This window comes from Gymnoscopelus microlampas (assembly GCF_963454915.1).
Source record: "Gymnoscopelus microlampas genome assembly, chromosome: 9".
NCBI classification, from domain to species: domain Eukaryota; kingdom Metazoa; phylum Chordata; class Actinopteri; order Myctophiformes; family Myctophidae; genus Gymnoscopelus; species Gymnoscopelus microlampas.
The window spans coordinates 10,222,070-10,241,840 of NC_139946.1; the positions used below are offsets into that span (position 1 = coordinate 10,222,070).

General features: G+C 41.5%; 1 protein-coding gene across 1 annotated transcript; it reads left to right on the plus strand.

Annotated features, from left to right (window-relative positions):
* Window positions 1-1,258: 1,258 nt before the first annotated feature.
* Window positions 1,259-9,990, plus strand: hapln4 (hyaluronan and proteoglycan link protein 4). Its single transcript, XM_084066452.1, has 7 exons — window positions 1,259-1,581; window positions 2,867-3,005; window positions 4,223-4,412; window positions 4,525-4,697; window positions 6,109-6,224; window positions 6,611-6,797; window positions 8,794-9,990. Exons 1-7 carry the CDS (start codon window positions 1,579-1,581, stop codon window positions 9,183-9,185), a joined length of 1,200 nt encoding a protein of 399 aa, XP_083922578.1. The 5' UTR covers window positions 1,259-1,578; the 3' UTR covers window positions 9,186-9,990.
* Window positions 9,991-19,771: the final 9,781 nt, after the last annotated feature.

A 19,771-nucleotide genomic window follows, 5' to 3' on the forward strand; every position in this document is an offset into this window, starting at 1 on the left:
GCTGAAGTGTGGCATTGGCCTTGCTTGCACATGCTAGAAAATGCATTGTGTGTGTGAATAAATCTCTAAATCAAATCTGCCCTTTCCAAACAGCTCTGTAATTCCATGAAGGAATTCACAAGGGATCCTACTGCAGCTGTCTGCTCAGCTGTGCTGTCAGTCAGCCCTGGAGAGCTGAAGCTGACCCAGCATCCATTATTCTGGGGGGAACATTAGCCAAAAATAGCAGATCTACAAGCTCACAACACGTGCACACAAAACGTGGCTCGCGAGCCAGTTTCACTAAGTCTAGAGCAGGGAGTCCCAAACTGGGGTACGCAAGCTGCCTCTAGGGGGTGCGTGACATTAATAGTGTAATGGTGGTGCAAGTGTTACAATTAACACAGAGCATGTATACATTTTGTCTGAAAGTTCACCAATCAAATACCTCAGTAGGTCAGTTCACTTTTTCTTTTCAAACCATGTGAGGTCATCTTCCATAAACATATATGGTAACATTTTACTGCACCAAATTAGATAAATCTCACTTCACAATGTAGAGGGTTAAGTGTTTAGGGATGCGAGCAAAGTTCTGGGCAAGCTACACTGCATGTAAGACTTACATGAGGACGGAGAGACACAAGTGATGCAAGTGAGGCGTCTGTCTGTCAAACTCTGGGCCCCACTAGCTCTTGGACTAATACCTCCCCACTGAAATCTCTCAGACCCTTCAGAACACCGCTATATAAATTGGAGATATTATTATTATTATACAAATGCATGTTCTGGTTGTCGGCTAGCCTGTGGAATATCAGGGATTTTGCATTACATTGTCAGCTTCAGACGTGATATAAATTTGCTTGAAAAATACTATTTCTGACTATTTCTGAGCTAAAGTGTGACGTCACTGTCAAATGACGACCGTTACAAATACAAACGTAAAGAAAATAATTAAGTGGAGGATGCGGGCATCGATCCCGCTACCTCTCGCATGCTAAGCGAGCGCTCTACCATTTGAGCTAATCCCCCGTCGAAAATGCATGGACACCATGGCGGTTTATAAAGATCACAACAACAGGACGACAATCAGGTCACTTCATGAGTCATGACTTCAATCTTATTTTGAAGTATGTGTTACTTTTTACGTGATTACGGTTCATGATCAAATTACCTTTCTACAGTCTTAACAGACCAGATTTGTTTTAAGGGAACTGTAGGCTAATATCGTGCAGTGTTGCTGAGCTGCTGCGCGCTCAGAATGATACGCCAGCAGTGACCTGTTAAAAACGACGTGTTTCTGATCAAACATCGATGTGTGTGCGATCGATCACTTGCTCAATCAAATAGAAGCTACGTCATCACCTGACTCACTGGGATCTACCCCAACCCTGCCGTGATTCCCCTGCATTGCGAGCGAGGGATCTGTAATGGGACAAGAAAAACCCAAGTGACTAGTGAGAGAGGAGGAGAAGAGATGAGGTCTGCAGCCGCAGCAGCATCACAGCGTCATTAACCTGTCTGGAAGGAAGGGAACGACGCACCGCGGCACAACAACTACTACATTCAGACAACAATCCTGTTGTTGTTGTTGTGATCAGAATGGTAAGTTGACTTCTGCGGTCGAATGGTGTGGCTCACTCACATCTTCTACGCATTATACAGTTTTTATACTGCGTTGAAAACTGTATGGAATGGAATGCACCAACCTTGAAAATATGAGGCCATGATAAGATTATGCAGCAGGGTTGTTAGACTGTGATGTGTGCACACAGTGTATTATTAGGGTTGTTGTTTTTTTTGTTGTTGTAGTAATTGTGCGTTTATATCCATGTTTTGTGGGAAAAATGGTCAACTACTGGTTTATAGAAAATAGGACAGGCTAGCCTATGTATGCAAACAATGAGATCTCTACTAATCAGGAACAATAATGTAAATATAGCCCATTTGGCTCCAGATTGTGTTGCCTCTGCTCTGTGACGTTATACAGCCCACAAACAAGCAGTACAGTGTTGTGTCCTAGGAGGGTACTTCATAATATGAATGTCTGTGTGTGTGTGAGGTGCTTCTCTGTGGGGGGTTCATGCAGCATTGCCAAATATGCTGCTAAATTATAGGTCAAAACACTCTCACACACACACACTCATGCTTGGCGCACTTGCATTATATAACAAAAAAGATCCCCATCCATAACACACACACACACTGTCCAGATATAAATGGGTACCTGACCAGGATTAGTGGCCTAAAATTTTACATTTACTTGGGTCTGTTGTTGACTCTGTTCTATCATTGTTTTTCTTGAAGTCAGCCATTACCATAGGCTATCTGGTTGGTAACATTAACATACCCAGATAGGATGTGAAACTAGGCCTACTGCAGGACTTTGACATAGGGACAACCCTGCAGTTATGATTGATCAGGCCGAATTCATGATTTAGGCCTACGTACTTAATTATTTTAGGGCCAAATTGTGGGGTTCTGTCCAAAATTGTTGTTCCTCATACAACACTGTAATTTTAACACCATAAATAACTTAATATATATTTTATATCCAAATGTATACCCTCTTCATCTCTGTGGTGGGGGCCTTTTTAAACACAGCATGACAGTGGCAGTGCGGATCAATTTTGTAATCATCAGTGATAGTTTGTTGTGGTGCCCCCTACTGGTTGGGGTCGGTCTCACGTGATATTCCCCAAATCATGCTTTTATGGGATTTGGTAATCAGAACAACATGCTATTGATCATGATCAGGTGCCTGCTTTGTGCTTTCTCTTTTTCAACGCCATACATAAAAATGGAACCCCCTAACCTACTTAATTCATTCAATACCCACTTTGGGTAACCATATTATTCACATAATTCTCTGATGTTTCCCTTTCTACAGCACTCACATCAGCCTCTTCCACTGTCCTTCGGGGCAACATCCTTGACCTTCATGCTTATCACCTTGACCTTTACCCTCTCAGTGACCTCCCTACCAGCTAACATAGAAAAGGGAAGGAGGAGAGTGGTGCATGTGCTCGGTAAAATCTCTTCTTTCCTCTTTCTTATAGATGGCAAACGGCAAGGATTTGTATCATTTACTTAACCACGTAAACCCTATACTTCTTTGACCTATTAATAGACCCCCAGGTATCTACTGTATACTAGGCCCCCTAACCTTTTCCCCTCTACACCAAATCTCTGCGCTGAAAGTAGCCGATCTACAAGCTCACAATGAGCCGCGTTGTGACACGTTGTGATACCTAAGCTTGTAGATATGCTATTTTTGCAAGAATGTTCATCCCAGAATAGGGATGTTAGGGTTCATGTGGTTAACTGCATTACTGTCATTTTTTTGCATTGTATTTATATGTTAATACCATAGCACTTATAGCACACACCATACACGAAATTTAGACCCTACGTTCAGGTAGGTAGGAACTCTCTCTACTGGTTAAAAAAAGTGGTACTGCCTGAAGCTCAAATTCTCAAATCATGTAAGGATTTCTTTAAACAGCCTTCGTGGTTAGTTAGTGCTTCTCAAAGTGGGGCACAGGGACCCTCAGGGTTCATTGAGGGGGTTCCACATGGACCCTTACAGGTCTGTTACTCTGAGAGGGTCCATATGGTTCCATTTGAAATTAAAAAGTTTCGAAAACCACTGGGTTAGTGAGCCAACCACAGACTGAAAACATATCGCTCCCTGCAGTATCACTCACACACATCTGCACACACAAAGCAATTTGGTCCCTTCAGAGGGCAGGGTTACAATTTCAGATGCATGGGGAAACTGATCTAACATCGATCCAGCCAAAATGTTGGACTTCATTTGGGTTCTCTCCTATTGATTTAGCTACCGCTAGACAGTGCTAATGTGACAAAACTAGATCAGACATCAACACAGTCTTTATAGCTAATCCAATTTCAGGTATAACTTTGTGCTAGTATCAATTAAGATCATGTTACATAAAGATTCCATTGGCATTCTGTCTTGTTCACAAACAATTCAGTTAGAAACATGTCCAATTAATGCCATTGGCATGAACTCTCAAAACTGTCTCGTACCACCACAAATAATGTATTAATCATGATATCCACAAGTACTGTATTATGCTGTACTATTAACCTACACAGTAAAATCCAAAGTGTTAATTTAAGAGAGAGTACAAATGGGTCCATTCGGTTACATTTGTACACTCTGAGTTAAATTAACACTGAGGATTTTACTGTGTAACCACCTTCCTGTCCCTGTTTAAAGAGGATGATACGGGGGAGGTGATCGTGCAGACAGCTCCCGGTAAGGTTCTCACTCACCGTGGAGGCTCCATCACTTTGCCCTGCCGGTACCGTCATGAACCAGAGAACACAGATCCTGACCGCATCCGCATCAAGTGGACAAAGGTGACAGACTCTTTGCAGTTCGAGGACGTCTTTGTGGCACTCGGAAGGTAAAGATTCTATTTGAATTTGGTTTATTTTTCCTAAACAATACAAAGTGAAAAGTTTCAAATGGTAGAATTTGGACGTCTAAGGTCAATAAGGTGATGATGTGCTGTGCAGGCAGCAACGTGTATATGGAACGTACAAAGGCCGTCTGTCTCTGGAGGAGGCGGGGCCGGGCGATGCCTCTGTGATCATCCACAACGTTACCCTAGAAGACTATGGACGCTATGAGTGTGAAATCACTAATGATATGGAGGATGACACGGGATTTGTCAATCTTGACCTGGAAGGTGAGGATTCTCATGTCAAAAAGCAATTTGAAGGGGCTTGTTCGATCAACACACAATTGAATAATAACTACAGAAATAACTGTAATATAAACAGATTCTGGAGGTACAGAGTAATACAAAACGATTTTAACTTGCAAAAACTGGACAGATAGCTAGTATATTTGTTACCAGACCCAAGGGGTCGGCCTACATGAGGCTTTGTACCTGTTTTCTCCATACATGGGCATGCCCCCTTTGCCCTTAGGCCCCAGCCATAAAAGTCTGTCCCCCTTTCGTCCATACATGGGCATACACAGTACCTGTTTTCTCCATATATGGGCATGCCCCCTTTGCCCTTAGGCCCCAGCCATAAAAGTCTGTCCCCCTTTCGTCCATACATGGGCATACACAGGCTGACACGTCATGTGAAGTCCGGCTTATAAAAGTCTGTCCCCCTTTCGTCCATACATGGGCATAGACACACAGGCTGACACGTCGACATCGAAACGTCAACATTTGCAGAGAAATACACAGAAGACATAGGATATTTTGCCACACTATATTATTGATCTCTTCATACCAGAACAATACAATGGGATTTAGGTTTCAAATCAGCTGTTTTCCTTTAAGAAATTGGTGGGTCATGAGTTTATAGCTACCACAATAAACATGATTTGGCTATCAGCCTTGAACTTGCTCAGTATTTGAAAAAGGTAGTATCTGAGGAATGGTTGTGTCTTTAACCATTAAAACCCTAATATATAATTGACTAGATTCCCCCACTATACTAGGTCCCCCTCCTATTCCGTTGCCAAAAATATCCGAAGCTCACAACGTGATGTGAGCTTATAGATCTGCTATTTTTGCCAAATGTTTGCCCCGGAATAGGGATTCTAGGTTTCATGTGGTTAAGGAGGAGTGGATAATATAGTAATTGTATAATGTATAGCAATAGGTAGGTACATTCTATCACTGAAAGTTTCAGTGGTAATAACAGTTCCCCAGTTAGACAGAAATCATTGCCAATAAAAATGGAATTTGAAAAAAGGAATCCAGGGAACATTTTCTATTTTTATTGTTATGACCTACGGTTGAAGAGTTATTGGCCAAAATGCCAAACGGCCTGGTATAGCAATACTATGAGGCCGATTTGAAACATTTGGGGTGGAGTGTCTTCCTTGACTGGGGTCTGCTTATTATTACAAATAGGCCGACAAACGTTAGGTTAGTGTGAGGTTAGGGTTAGTTAATGGGGCCAGGTGGACCAACGGGACGGAATAATGGGCTGTCTGAATAATGACATGGCACCCCTTGACCTACTGGGAGAGTGCATGCAAAGTCAAAATTTGCAAATTTACTGTCAAATAACAGTGTAGTGTTTTCCTTCTCCCACGTGCTAGTTGAGTATCAGCCTTTCTTTTTGCTCCTGTAGGAGTGGTGTTCCCTTACTACCCCCGTGTGGGGCGCTATAAGCTCAACTACCACGAGGCCGAAGAGGCCTGTAAACAGCAGGATGCCATCTTGGCCTCTCACTCCCAATTGCACAAGGTGAGTTTATGCTTTCCTATTGTTAACATTTGGAGATAATGACTGTTATGCTGAAGTGAGATTAGTATCAATACAAGATTAAGAAACCTATTTTCTGAGAAATCAGTTAAAAAAACAACAACCAAGTAGCTACTTATCAGCTTGCAAAGGAACATTCTCTAATATTTACTAATTTGCCAGCATCCTTGACTCCAGTTGTCTTATTAATTTTATATGGCCTCATTTGATTTAGGTCAGTTCTCCTATCTACAAGTGTTGTATACACAGTGGACCAAGCTGCTGTTAACTGGCTGCTGCATTAATGGACCACTTAAGACTAGATGAACTGAGTTATTTTGCCCCTTTCCATGTCCATATTAACCCCCATATTATCTCCATCCCCACAGGCCTGGTTAGAAGGCCTGGACTGGTGTAATGCTGGCTGGCTAGAAGATGGCTCAGTCCAGTACCCCATCTCACACCCCAGAGACCAGTGTGGGCGCAAGGACACCCCAGCTGGTGTACGTAACTATGGCTACAGGCACAAGGAGGACGAACGCTATGATGCCTTCTGTTTCACATCCAACGTCAATGGTGAGAGACATAAAGGACAGTGTGTGAGCTGGTGATTGTCTGTTTTCTCATTTAAGTGTGTGTGTGTGTGTGTGTGTACTCTACTCCCTTTCATGCAAAAAGATCTGAAACAGGCTGTGTCCATGCACAGAAAGTGTTTTTTTGTTGTTGCAGCGGAGCACTTTGGATATCATGTCCAGAGTACACATGCACTGAATGAGAGGCCTCTGCTCAATGATTGTAGTTGAGTCTTTTCAACCCTCTGCATAATTAGGCAAGTGACATTGATGAGCGGCATTCATCTCCCAAAAGGTGAACAATTTTCTGCTTGAGGCGCCCAGAGCGCGCCGCCAAAAAAAACACTGGATACCGAGAGCGCTGAAATGCGATGACAGGCGCAAGGAAGAGGAGCGCTCAAGCACATCTTTACCATAGAAATGCATGGCTGAAATGTGCTGGCAGCCGGAAAAAGACCAGCTTTCTGTCGACACAGCCCCTAACACTTTTGAGTGCTTCTATCAAATACTTGAATTAAGTTTCTCCCGAGCACATATCCTGCCCTGCATTCAGCATTTCCAGCTCAAAGTTTATGAGGGGGAAGGAGACGAGACAACAGTTGGGCAAAAATGTTGCGTTATAGATCATGGATGTATCTATATGGGAATATGATCTCTGAAATGCCTTGATCTCTGTCTGTGATGCAACAGGCCTTGGGCCATTGGATTTACATCAGGCGGTGTTGATTTTGCCCTGCTAGGAGAGCCACGATGTCTTCTGGGCGCAGACCATAGCCTTTTATCTTATTATTGATTTACATTGTATTCACACAACAGCTACTAGCGTTTTAGTCAGACATTCTACCTCCAGGTTTCTGAGCTAAAAGTGGAGAAAATAAGGCTGTCTGAGTTTAGTTTTTGGGGCAATGAAAGTTACAGTAGCTGCAGTTCTGGGAGCTGTGCAGTCTAAGGTAGTATACCTCCACAGTCTCTGGACAGAATGATCCATTTGTTAACAGGGAATTTTAAACATTCAATTTGGAAAAAAACAACATGATTTATGACTTCAAGCTTCTTGGGTGCTTGCTTTCCTAAAGCAAAACAATTTTTGTATTCCAAAACAACGATGGAAAAAATATAATATTCCTTTTTACCACAAAACAATATTTTGTAAAGCAAATTAAACTGTATAAGAGAAATAGCACCAGTGTGTTTTTTCTCCTAAGAAAAAGGTATTGTGCTACAAGAAACCCTAAGTATACAAGCATTCATGCTTCCCTTGTGTGTTAATTATTGTGGACAGTCTGTTGTGAGCTGGGTGCTTCAAGAGTGGTTGTGATAGACACTGTAGTTCGGTCCAGCTGGAAGATATTTACTGAATGGCCCCAGGGGAAATATGAGACAATGTTCTGCTTCTCTAACAGCCACCAGTCACATAAACAAGCGGAAATCAATAGTGGAGCCAAGTGCAAGGCTGAGGCTGCGGGCACATTTTTATGATAGCTATTTTTGGTGAAGACCAGGTGATTTTTGTTCTTCGATAGTTTACTTAGTCTTTGCCCATCTCTGGAGAAAGTATGCTGAAGTACTAACAGTCCAGTTTAAAAAAACAACAACATTCTATGCAATCACTATCTGAATTTTGGTAATATTGCTAGGCAAAGAGTCTCCCTGAAAGTAAAAATGGAAGCATTTTAAGAATACATTTGGGGCAAAGTGCTGTTCACTGACGATTTTGAACAGCTGTCCAGGTGGCTGTTGGGTTGATTCTATATTCTGAATCCACTTGGGCAGTGCCAGAGAGGCCAGACTCTCCACAGGCCTCAGTCATGGGACTCCACTCTATCAGTGTCTCTCTTTCAGTTGCTCTCTCTCACTTGCCCTCTTTCCTCATGTTCATACCCTGTCTTCTTGTACAACATACTTTCCTCTTTGTTTTTCCCTTTGTTTGTCATCTCACAACCAATCTAAATAGATTTTTGTTTAATCTCTCCTCTCCTCTCCCCAAACCCTCCTCTCAGGCAAAGTGTACTTCCTGAAACGTTTTAAGAAGGTGAACTATGCAGAGGCTGTGAAGGCATGCGTTCGTGATGGTTCAGTGGTGGCCAAAGTGGGTCACCTGTATGCTGCCTGGAAGATACAACTTTTTGACCGCTGTGAAGCTGGCTGGTTGGAAGATGGCAGCATTCGCTATCCAATAGTCAACCCTCGCGCCCGCTGTGGAGGGCCCCAACCCGGGGTCCGACACCTGGGATTCCCTGATAAGAAGTTCAGACTCTATGGAGTTTACTGCTTCCGCAAGACCAAGCAGGAGGCAGCAGGTGGTTTCCCAGCAACAAGGCGCCCCACAGAGATCTCCATAATGAGGAAGAGCAGCAACAGCATCCCCATGAATGCCACCAGTGTGATTTGAGGGACTGGGAGCAGGAGGTGGAGAGAATTTTAGATTTTACTGCAGCAACTGTCGCCTAGCAGCCAGTCTCCATTCATCGCTTTTAAACTAAAATACTCACTGACAAGATGTGCTCATTTGCAGATTTGCCAGAGAGGAGAAGCGAGGCCATGTGAAATTAATGGTGACATCTTTATCGGGGTGATTTGCCTTTTGTCTCCATTCAGTCAATCATCTTAAGGAGTCAGTGAGTTCACAAAACCGGCGGTGGAAAATGGAAGATTAAACAGCAGCTGGATAGGCACACATTATAAAGACTGTGTTATTTGAAGGTGTTTACAGTACATGTAGATGTCTAGTCTCTATGTAGGGTAGGTGTCTGTGCAGCTACATGAGAGTATGTATGTGTAATTTGTGTATATCTGAATCTGTGATTGTATGGTAAAGCTCTAAGATGTTCTACATGTTTTGACCACGCCGAGTTAAGTTGCCTATACCTAGAAGCCATGTTTGGTTAACAGCCCTCATGGCGCAATGACCCCTTTTTCATTCACTAAGACTTGGCAAACACAATATCATAGCTTTACAGGCTAAGTAACAAAAACAATACGCTGCACTTGCTCAGATATTTGCACATATTTATAGATAGCTATATTTTATGATAATGTAGTATACTAATAAAAAGGTATAATTTAAGGATAAGCAAGCATGTTTCTAGTTTGCGAATTGTTGCTGGGGCTGAAATAGCAAAAATACTTAGCCGCAATTGCCGCTTATTTACCTCATGTGCTGAATTGCCTGTGCTGCCTTGGCCATCAGTTGCACTACACTGTATATCTTGTATTGTCAAATCGCACACGTACAATTAAATTAATGCATCGCTATGACCTATATTACTGAATGTGTTGAGGGCTATGGAAAATGAATGAATGTTTATTGTAGAATAAAGTCGAGATTATTTGTTGATTTAACCGATTTTAACAGTGTGTGTGGGATACTGTCCTTTTCTGTAATCAGTGTTTTGCTGTATATTATCTCCCAAGTGTATTAGTAGAACTGTTGAGCAGGGCACAGCCACGAGAGGGAGAATCTCTGGTTCTGCATCAACAGTGGCAGAGGTGACCATGGTCATCATCATAGCAACCGGCAGCCTGTAATCAGCCAAGTCAAGGCAAAACCGTCATCATGAAATTATCATTCTATTCTGTAAGTGAATACCTGGGGCACTGGGCAGTGATCTTTTTATTTATTTGCATTGGATCAGATGCAGTTTGATTTCAAAGATGTTTTCATACAAGAGGAAAGCAAATGAGATCACATTGACGGCTTAAAATTTTGATTAGGATACTGTATCCTAAATATTCAGCTGTCAAGGTACACAAAAGGAAACAAATGGGATATAAATCCTATTAGTCTGTGCCACAGTATGAAATTCAGAGTCTCAACCACAAAATGAATAAGCAATGTCCTGCCTGACTCACCATGACATTTGCGGTTTGCGAGTAATTATCTTATGTATTGCACTGTATTCAACATTTCAGTACTGAAGTAGGTTATGTGCACATGTTATAAAAAACAATCCACTTGAAATTAATGGCATTTAGATACAGATTTAGCACAAGGTCAGTGAGGGCACCTATCAATGCTACATGTCTGCTGACATATTCTTCTTTAACAAGCAGACATGCTTCGTATGCAATGTACTGTACATTTATATTTTCTAAAATAACATACAAAAATACACTTGTGTATGTACTGGGCACAATACAGCTCCACCACAAGAAAAGAAAAGAACTACAGTATGCCAATATCAGTATTGATCCCACATAATACTGAACATTTGAGTGAGACATCGGCCTTGATCATGGGCTACCTGTGTGCTTTATTTAGACCACAATATACACTTTTAATAGCTCATGAAAAATGTGATTGTGCAAAAAAAATCACGGTGCTCTATTTCATTTGGCTTTCATTCATCAATCTGTGACAGAGGTCACAATCTCCGAACATAGGCCTGAGACAAGAAAGGCAGAAGGCAGAAATGAAATAGAATAAAGAATGTATTAGAAATTAATCTCTAATATTTAATCCCCTTTTGAGCCCCTTATTGAAAAGGTAAGTGGAGATTTGGTACTCAGAAAATACGTGATCAGATAACTAGATATCTGATATATCATCCGATAGGGGAACCTAAGGTACTGTTCATAACTATTCGGATGAAACGCGCTGCTATGGTTTTTATGGGAAAATCTTTACATTGCTGTAGGCTTAGTTGGGTATAATTGCTTTTTTAGTGTCCATTCCGGTGGTCTGGCATGTTTAGCCCATCAACTACAACTCATGGTATACTTGACATTACTGCTGACCATTTGTCAATGCATACCATGGTTTGCTTTGAGGAAACCATTGGATTATGTTCATTTCATAAAATCAACTTGCAGACTTTTTCTCAAAGTTAGCTTCATTATCGTGGTGTTTTATTCCATTTTAAAGCACATATTGATATGAAACATCTATTTGAAAATGATCCCTGGACATTGATTTACAGTATTACATTACATTAGTCATTTAGCAGACTCTTTTATCCAAAGCGACTTACAATAAGTGCATTCAACATAGGTAGGGAACGAAACTACTAATCACCAGAAGTCTTAAGTGCATTTCCTGCAAAAACAAGCAACCAAGAGTATACCTAGCGCTAAGGTAAAAGTGCAATATATCAGCTACCTACTTTCTTAAACAGATGAGGCAAAATCAAATGAGCACGAGCTAAAACAAATAAGTGTATCGACTAAACAAGATCCAATAAAACAATACAACAATAAAACAAGAGTTAGTACAGTATGAATGAAATTAAAACACACACACAAATGATTGTGCAGTAATAAGTCATCATTGCAATGACTGTCATTTAGCCCGGAAGTTCAGTAACATTTGAATGCAAAATCAAAAGATATAGGATATAGGCCTATATTGTATACATATTAACGGGAAAATGGTCAATGTTTATGTATGATATATGGCTGAAGCTGTGAAAAGACATATTGATGCTGGTATGCCTACAGGAACCCTCGTGTCCCTATTAGGGTGAACATTCGACAAAGATATTTGGTTAAGATGGGAAAAGGAGGGTATACATAGCCCTGGGGGACCCCGGTCAACTATGTACAGTTTAATGAAGTGGTTAAGAGCTCATAATTTAAACAGAACAATCTCCACAGTTTCTTCTATCTTGCATCAGACCGCCTTGCTATGATTGAATAAGATGACATTCATGTAACATTAGTCCATGGGAAATGACTTCTGAAATGATGCCAAGCTCTGCAATCTCCCTTAATGTCTTCTGCATACTCTCAAGCCCTGTGTGTAATTCAACTCGAGTATGCTTGTGGTGCTGCACATTATGCATTAGAAACATTTGGTTAGTAGAGATGAGTAATTGGCCAAATTGTGAGGGAGTTTTCCCCTGGAGTGCAAGACGTTTTAAGCAGGCAGTGGTGCAGGCAGTGGTGTCAAGTTAATTGAAAATGTTAACCAATCTAATGGAGTACTGTGGTTTATGAATGGGACTGGCCCTATCATGTGCTTACTCACTTAAGGCTCCCATCTGTTACACAGTCGTTTTGCCCCTATAGCGCTGGCTGACAACTGGAGGCTGTCACACTCACTGATCCAAGGTAAGTATCATGGCTGTTTTTTACGGGACTGTTTAAACCATCCCAGATTGGGTCGAAAAATTATATTGAGAGGTTAAAAAGCTACCGTCCATAACCATAAGTTTTATGGTCATTGTCTCAATCAATCTCTCAAAGCAATTGGCCCGTTGCGATTGCAACGATGTTTGAACTACAAAGAAGGCTGGTGTGCTGTCTGCTTCAAATAACTGTATTGACCAGTAGGTGTCCTACCTGAGACCAGAGGTCAAAACCTCTCAGTGGTGGAGTATATAAGGAGAAACCCCTACGGGATGTGCTATTTATATTACTACCACACAGATCGGTTAAAATAATATTTTATTCATCAAAATAAGGATTGTAGCAATTCAAGCCCAAATGAAGCTCTCTGTGTGTGTGTGTGTGTGTGTGTGTGTGTGTGTGTGTGTGTGTGTGTGTGTGTGTGTGTGTGTGTGTGTGTGTGTGTGTGTGTGTGTGTGTGTGTGTGCGCTTGGGCACGCTCACACTCGTGTGCACAATGTGTGTGTGCATGTTGGATGGTGGATGAAGGGGAAGAGACAGCGTCAGCAGAAACACATAAGTGCAGTGAAGGACAGCAGTGAGGCTGGAGGGAGAGGAAGTCAGAGAATAAGGAAAGAAAGGCTGTGAAGGAGAGATATAGTTGGAGGAAATAGGGATGGGAGGAATGAAAAAAGGGGAGTGAGATAAGAAAGTATGAAGCGAGAGAAGTGAAAAAGAGAGAGCAGCCGGGTGTTGGGGAGTGCAGTGCACTGCAGGCATGTCAAGGCCGCCAGAACCTCAAGAGGGGAGGCAGAAAATAGCTGGTGAAATCTATTGTTAATAATGGGGGGGGGGGGGGGGGGGGGTTGAGTTGCTGCTGCAGAGGTACGCAAACCATTGAACCTCTCCATTGGGCCAAGGACCCAATCCCACAGCACCTACAAATGCAATACATTTTAACCACATGAACCCTAGCCTAGTGTCCCTATTCTGGGCATGTCATAATTATAGTGTCCTTATTCTGGGCATGTCATAATTATAGTGTCCCTATTCTGGGCATGTCATAATTATAGTGTCCCTATTCTGGGCATGTCATAATTATAGTGTCCCTATTCTGGGTTTGTCATAATTATAATATGTGAAAATAAGGCCAAAATAATAATAATAATGGATTTAGCATAAAAAAAGAAGAAACTCCATTAAACAAAAAAACAAGAAACTGAAACAAAACATTAAAAAAAAGAAATAGGCTACAAATAGGCCAAGTATGGTGTAAATTCCATACAAATAGCAGATCTACAAGCTCACAATGCTTTGAATCACAAAAGTATTACACATTTGAAGTCCTCAGACTTCTTTTGAATTAATCGTAACCACTTAACCACAAAAACGTGATCAATTATTTTGAAAATAGTCGAAAATAGTATATACAGTAGGGTTTAGGTGGTTAAACACTTTACTCTCCATTACTATATTACTCCCCAATTATTTATGGAATGCTGATGCACGAAGTTGGTCTGAAATACTGAAGAGATCAGAACTGACTCTGATTAAGATGCTCCTGGCATCGAAATGTTAGTCCTGTATCTAGCACCTTATCCTGTATTAACATTAGCATAGAGGTTGGGTCAACCACAGATGCCACAAACGTAACATCGATCCGCACCAAACTTGGCACAAACATTGTTCAGGGGACTGCCATTAGAATAGCCACACCAGGGACTATGACCACAGACGCACTGTTGCTCCAAACTTGGCACAAACGTTGTTCAGGGGACTGCAGAATAGCCATACCAGGGACCACATGTGGCCCCCAGGGGGCGCATTAGAGGCCATCAGGGGCCACAGGCACACTGTTGTTCCAATCCGCATCAAATTTGGCCCAAACACTGTTCAGGGGTCTGCCATGACAATAGTCACACCAGGGCGGTTGAAAAACAGTATACTCGGTCGCAACAATTATGCTGCCTGTGTGATTAGTAGTGAATTCAAATACAATGGCTTAATAACATCACAGATCTATCTGATCTAATATGTCATATGATCATTATCATGCCCTGCATGCCATACATGCACAAGAGGTCATTAGTCAGCCGCTGCCATATTTACCCCATACAGGGCGGCGGGTCCAAGTCACAGCGTGCAGCCTGTCTTAGTCAGGAGTGGGAGAAATCTAAAAATAACTACAGCCAAATAAAGTCGCCTTCATCCATCCACTCAGTGCCTGCTTGCCTTCCAGCCAGCCCATGCTGCTTTGATTCCAAGATGTGAAAATCTGGTTGTGGAGTGATGCGGGATAAGCTGCTTAATGAAGCCAGAATTCCAGATCATCAGCTGTAGTCACACAACAAAACATTGCACTGTGTAGCTACGGAGCCAGTAGCAGAAGTGAGTGACTGAGTGTATGATTGAAGGACCCGGCTCAAGGTGTTGTTTTGCCATCTTTGCCTCTCAGTCCAGAGTCGTTCACATACATACATATACATGGCTTTAAAATAAACTGTCAGTGCGCTGATGCTCTGCCATCTTCGCTAACAGAGAGGATGTTGTTGAAGGAACACAGTAAAAATAATGATGTTAATTATGAGTCCAAATGGACCCTTAAGCATCATTTTCTTTTCAATTTCCGAATCAAATGAACACTAGGAATTTTACTGTGAAGAATCTGTCAGGTCTAAGAGCAAAGCAGATTATGCTAAACCCCCTGTTTCTTTTTGCATAATCTTTCTGAACTTTGGCAGAGTCATTAGGAGATAACGCAGAATGGTGTTAAAGATCCCCATTGATTGGCTAAGGTTGCCAGATGAGCTTGCCACTGAATGAAGAACATGGTATTAAGCAGACAGCTTTTCATGTCTCCAATTTATCCACTGATCTCTAAGCCAACTTTTATCTTAAGTATCGTAATCAGGGCAACGGACAATCAATAGCTTTTTCACAGCTCATTGCGAGGAAAGGTCTGGATGAAAGATTGTTTGCTAAGCATTGTACTGTAAACTAAGTTGTAGTTGTAAGTATGTGCATGCACGCACACGCGCGCACACACACACACACACACACACACACACACACACACACACACACACACACACACACACACACACACACACACACACACACACACACACACACACACACACACACACACACACACCATGTTTTAAAACATCATTGGTCACTCTTGCTTGTTGTCCAAGTGTATTATGTACCTAATTTGAAAGGCTTTCTTCCGTGGGCTTGATTCATAATGTCTATGTTGGCTCAGAGTGGCTGTAACAAATCCATCTCTGCTCCAGGCAGAATTACATTTCCAGCAGAGGGCTGAAGGTCATTCTCAACACCGCATTTAAGAGGCTTAATGAGCAATTGTCCCTAAACTCCCAGAGTCTGGTAAAACATTACTCAGCTAGCAAGCAACAAGGAAGAGAATGTAAGGGGGGAGAAACAACAACTTGTGTATGATTGAGTGTCAACACAATAACAGAATCAGACAGTGTGCTGTCTCACTAGGCTATTCTGGTATAATAATGTGAGTGAGACTGTTGGGGCAGAGAGGAGGAGGAGGAGGAGGAGGAGGGGGTGTTTGCATGCACTTTACAGTAAAGGCTATTCTCTGGCGGAGGAAGCTCAGGTTGACTGAAGGGCGGAGGGTCAGTGCACTGACAACAGAAGGTGTATTCACCAACGACTCACTGCCAAACAGAATCTCTTATTTATTTGATCCCGTACGGCTTTGCTCCCTTCCTCTTGTCCCCTCTCGATTTATCATTTCTGCGTCCCTCCCTATCTACCCCCCACCCCCGTCTATTTATTCTGTAGTAGTGTGGAGAGATTTTCCTTGGCTGACCTACTCTTTTAGATTGACACTGAGCAGCAAGTGGAGCAGAGTAAAGCCCACAGTACCATAGACAAAACCTTTCGAAATAGGTTTGCTGATATCTCTGCAGCAAACAAATCATTTTAGCTAATTAGTCCTTGGGCCCAAGGCCCATAATGTTTGATGGTCAATATTTGTATAGAACTTTCAAGCATATAAGCAAATAACCAGTTCAACATTTTAACATTACCCATGAAATACATCATAATGGTTTGTACTTCCATATAAAGTAAAATACAACCACTTGAACCTAACCAAGTGTATAGACCAAAATACAGTAAACACACGCTCGCGCACGCACGCACACACACACACACACTGTTGTGTACTCATTGTACTCATTGCTTTGGAAAGCAGCAGACCGCCCTGATCCACCAGCTGTGAACATCACCAAGTTTGGATGCGGCAAGAAGGAAGGGGAGGAAATAATCATGCCTGACCTGGATGCAAGCCCCGTTGCTCCTCCTGCCAAATTGGACATTATCAGCTGTAGTTACAAAGCTGGGTTCAAACCATATATGACAGCAAAGTGCAGCTGCAGGCCTGGCCTGTACTAGCTATTGCTCCTGCAAAGGCTATGATAGTACATGAACAGTAGCAACCCACTCACACACTCACAGCAGAAAGAGCTTGGAAATTGCCTATGTTCTCTCAGCCCTGTTCCCTCAGTTTTTAAATGTCCTAACAAATCCTAGTTGAGGAAATATGTTTAATTGGCATCAATCCAAAATGGCCTGCCAATTATTGTCAAAAAGTCATAAAATGATGGTAACAGAAATGGTTCCTTCACAGACCATTTCTCAGAAGTCACCAGAACAACATACTAAGGGCGCGCTCCCAATGCACTTTTATTTTACCTCTGGGGCGGAATCTGCCAATGCTTTGTCAATGCAAATGCATGGATTCATGGTCTTACACATTTTTTCCAAGAATCCACACATTTGCATTGACAAAGCATTGGCAGATTCCACCCCAGAGGTAAAATAAAAGTGCGGTGGGAGCGCGCCCTAAAAGTCCTAAGAAATCCTAGTTGCGGAAATATGTTTAATTGGCATCAATCCAAAATGGCCACCAATTATTGTCAAAAAGACATAAAATGATGGTGCGTTCAATTTTCATTCGTCTGAAATTTTTATTGACTTCCAAATACATTTTGAGGAGAGCAATTCAGATAAAATATCAAAACAATACTTTTTGCCATTTTTGAACCAATATAACTACAGGATGTTATTACCAGATAACTAGCAAACTACTTTTACTTGAGTCCTCACCTAGGGAGGCCTGGGCCGCAGCGTGGCGGTCCAGGCACCCTAGGCTGCAATGCCAGCCTGACAGCGTGTCGCGGGTTCGACTCCCGTTCCCGACGACCTTTTCTGCGTGTCACCCCCCGATCTCTCTCCCCATTTCCTGTCAGCCTACTTTCCCTATCCCTCTCTAATAAAGGCATAAAAAAGCCACAAAAAAAATCTTAAAAAATAAATAAATTAAAAGGTAGGGTAGGTGATATTTTTTGGGTTAAAACAAAAAGTATTTTGTTAAAAGGTTAAAATACTATTCTGATAGTAATCATTGCTATAGAGTGTTTGTTCAGTAACAGATGTCTCCCTGTCTCTCCAGCTCTTTAATAAACAGAAAATAAATACATTTTTCGGTAGGTGTCAAAATCTCAGCCAATCAGGAGAAAGTACCCATTTTTAAGCTTAATTTGTATAGTGTTCCAGTTCAATCAGTTTAATCTATATCCTGATTGAGTTCTCTGTCCTGGTTGGATAAAATTGGAAATGAAACTGAAACTGAAACGAAAATACATTTTCTGTTTAATAAAGAGGTGGAGAGACAAGGAGACTCCTAGCTGAACAAACACTCTATAGCAATGAATACTATCAGAATATAGAGCTATTTAAGACTTATTTTAACCAAAGCAAATCACTTACCCTACATTTAAATGTAATTGTACATGTAAATGCAATTTAAATATACGTTCTGTATTGTTTGGATAAATGTCATCATAACTATCTTACAATTTATAAAAGAGTTTACGTTATTTCAAGTAAATACTGTAAGTGTAAGTATTGTAAGTACTGTCCAATCCAATGGATTCAGTGTCCTCTAAAACGTCTTAATCAACGAATATTAAAAGCTACTCCTATGGAAAGGCTACCATATATTCATTTACTTATATTGACCCTATAAACAATTTAGTATAGGTAAGGTTTTGCCTACTCAAATGTTACCGATATATCTGGTCTGGCCCAAGGACTGAATACATTGAGGTTTTAAAACATGCAGTATCCACCACAGCGAGGTCTATGTTTCCCGGATCTTTCTGACAAAAACAAAGAACAACCTACCAGGAAAGAAAATTGCTTTCTGCAAAACTGAATATGTTTAAGAACATAGATTTTGTTCAAACACAGGCATCGGGGAGAAACAAGTGTGCCTGCATTCATTACCAAGTTTAGGTAATTCAGTGAGGACACGAGAAAGAGAAAAATAAACTCTCCACACAAACGTGTTTGTTCATGCATTCAATCCAGACTGAGATATTTTGTATCACGCTTGTTTTTTGAGTGTTGGAATAAATGGTTATACGTCAAGATTGTTGAGTGTAGAATAGCCTGGTACCAGAAAACTTTTTCCATAAAAAGTGGGCACTTGAGAGAACTCATAGATTTTGGTAAATAACAGGGCACTACTTAGGGAGAACTACGTACTATCTGGGGAGAACTGGGCACAATCTCCACAACACCAGAGGCAGCTCCACGGATCATGTTCAACCCAGATTTCATTTGGCACAACAAAGGGAATTAACTCGTTCTCATGCTATGCAACTAAAATGTGGAATGCCCTACCAAAAGGAGTAAACCCATACTCACTTTCAAAACTGCCCTAAAAAAACACCTTCAGGAGGCCGCAATTCCAAACTGGCCCCTGTCAAAGTCTTAACCTAATGAATGCTCTGCTGTATGCATCATATGTCTATGACTATGTGCAAAGACACTATGATGTGACATGGCCATTATCTCTTGAGCTGCTCTGTGCTGGTTTGGAACATT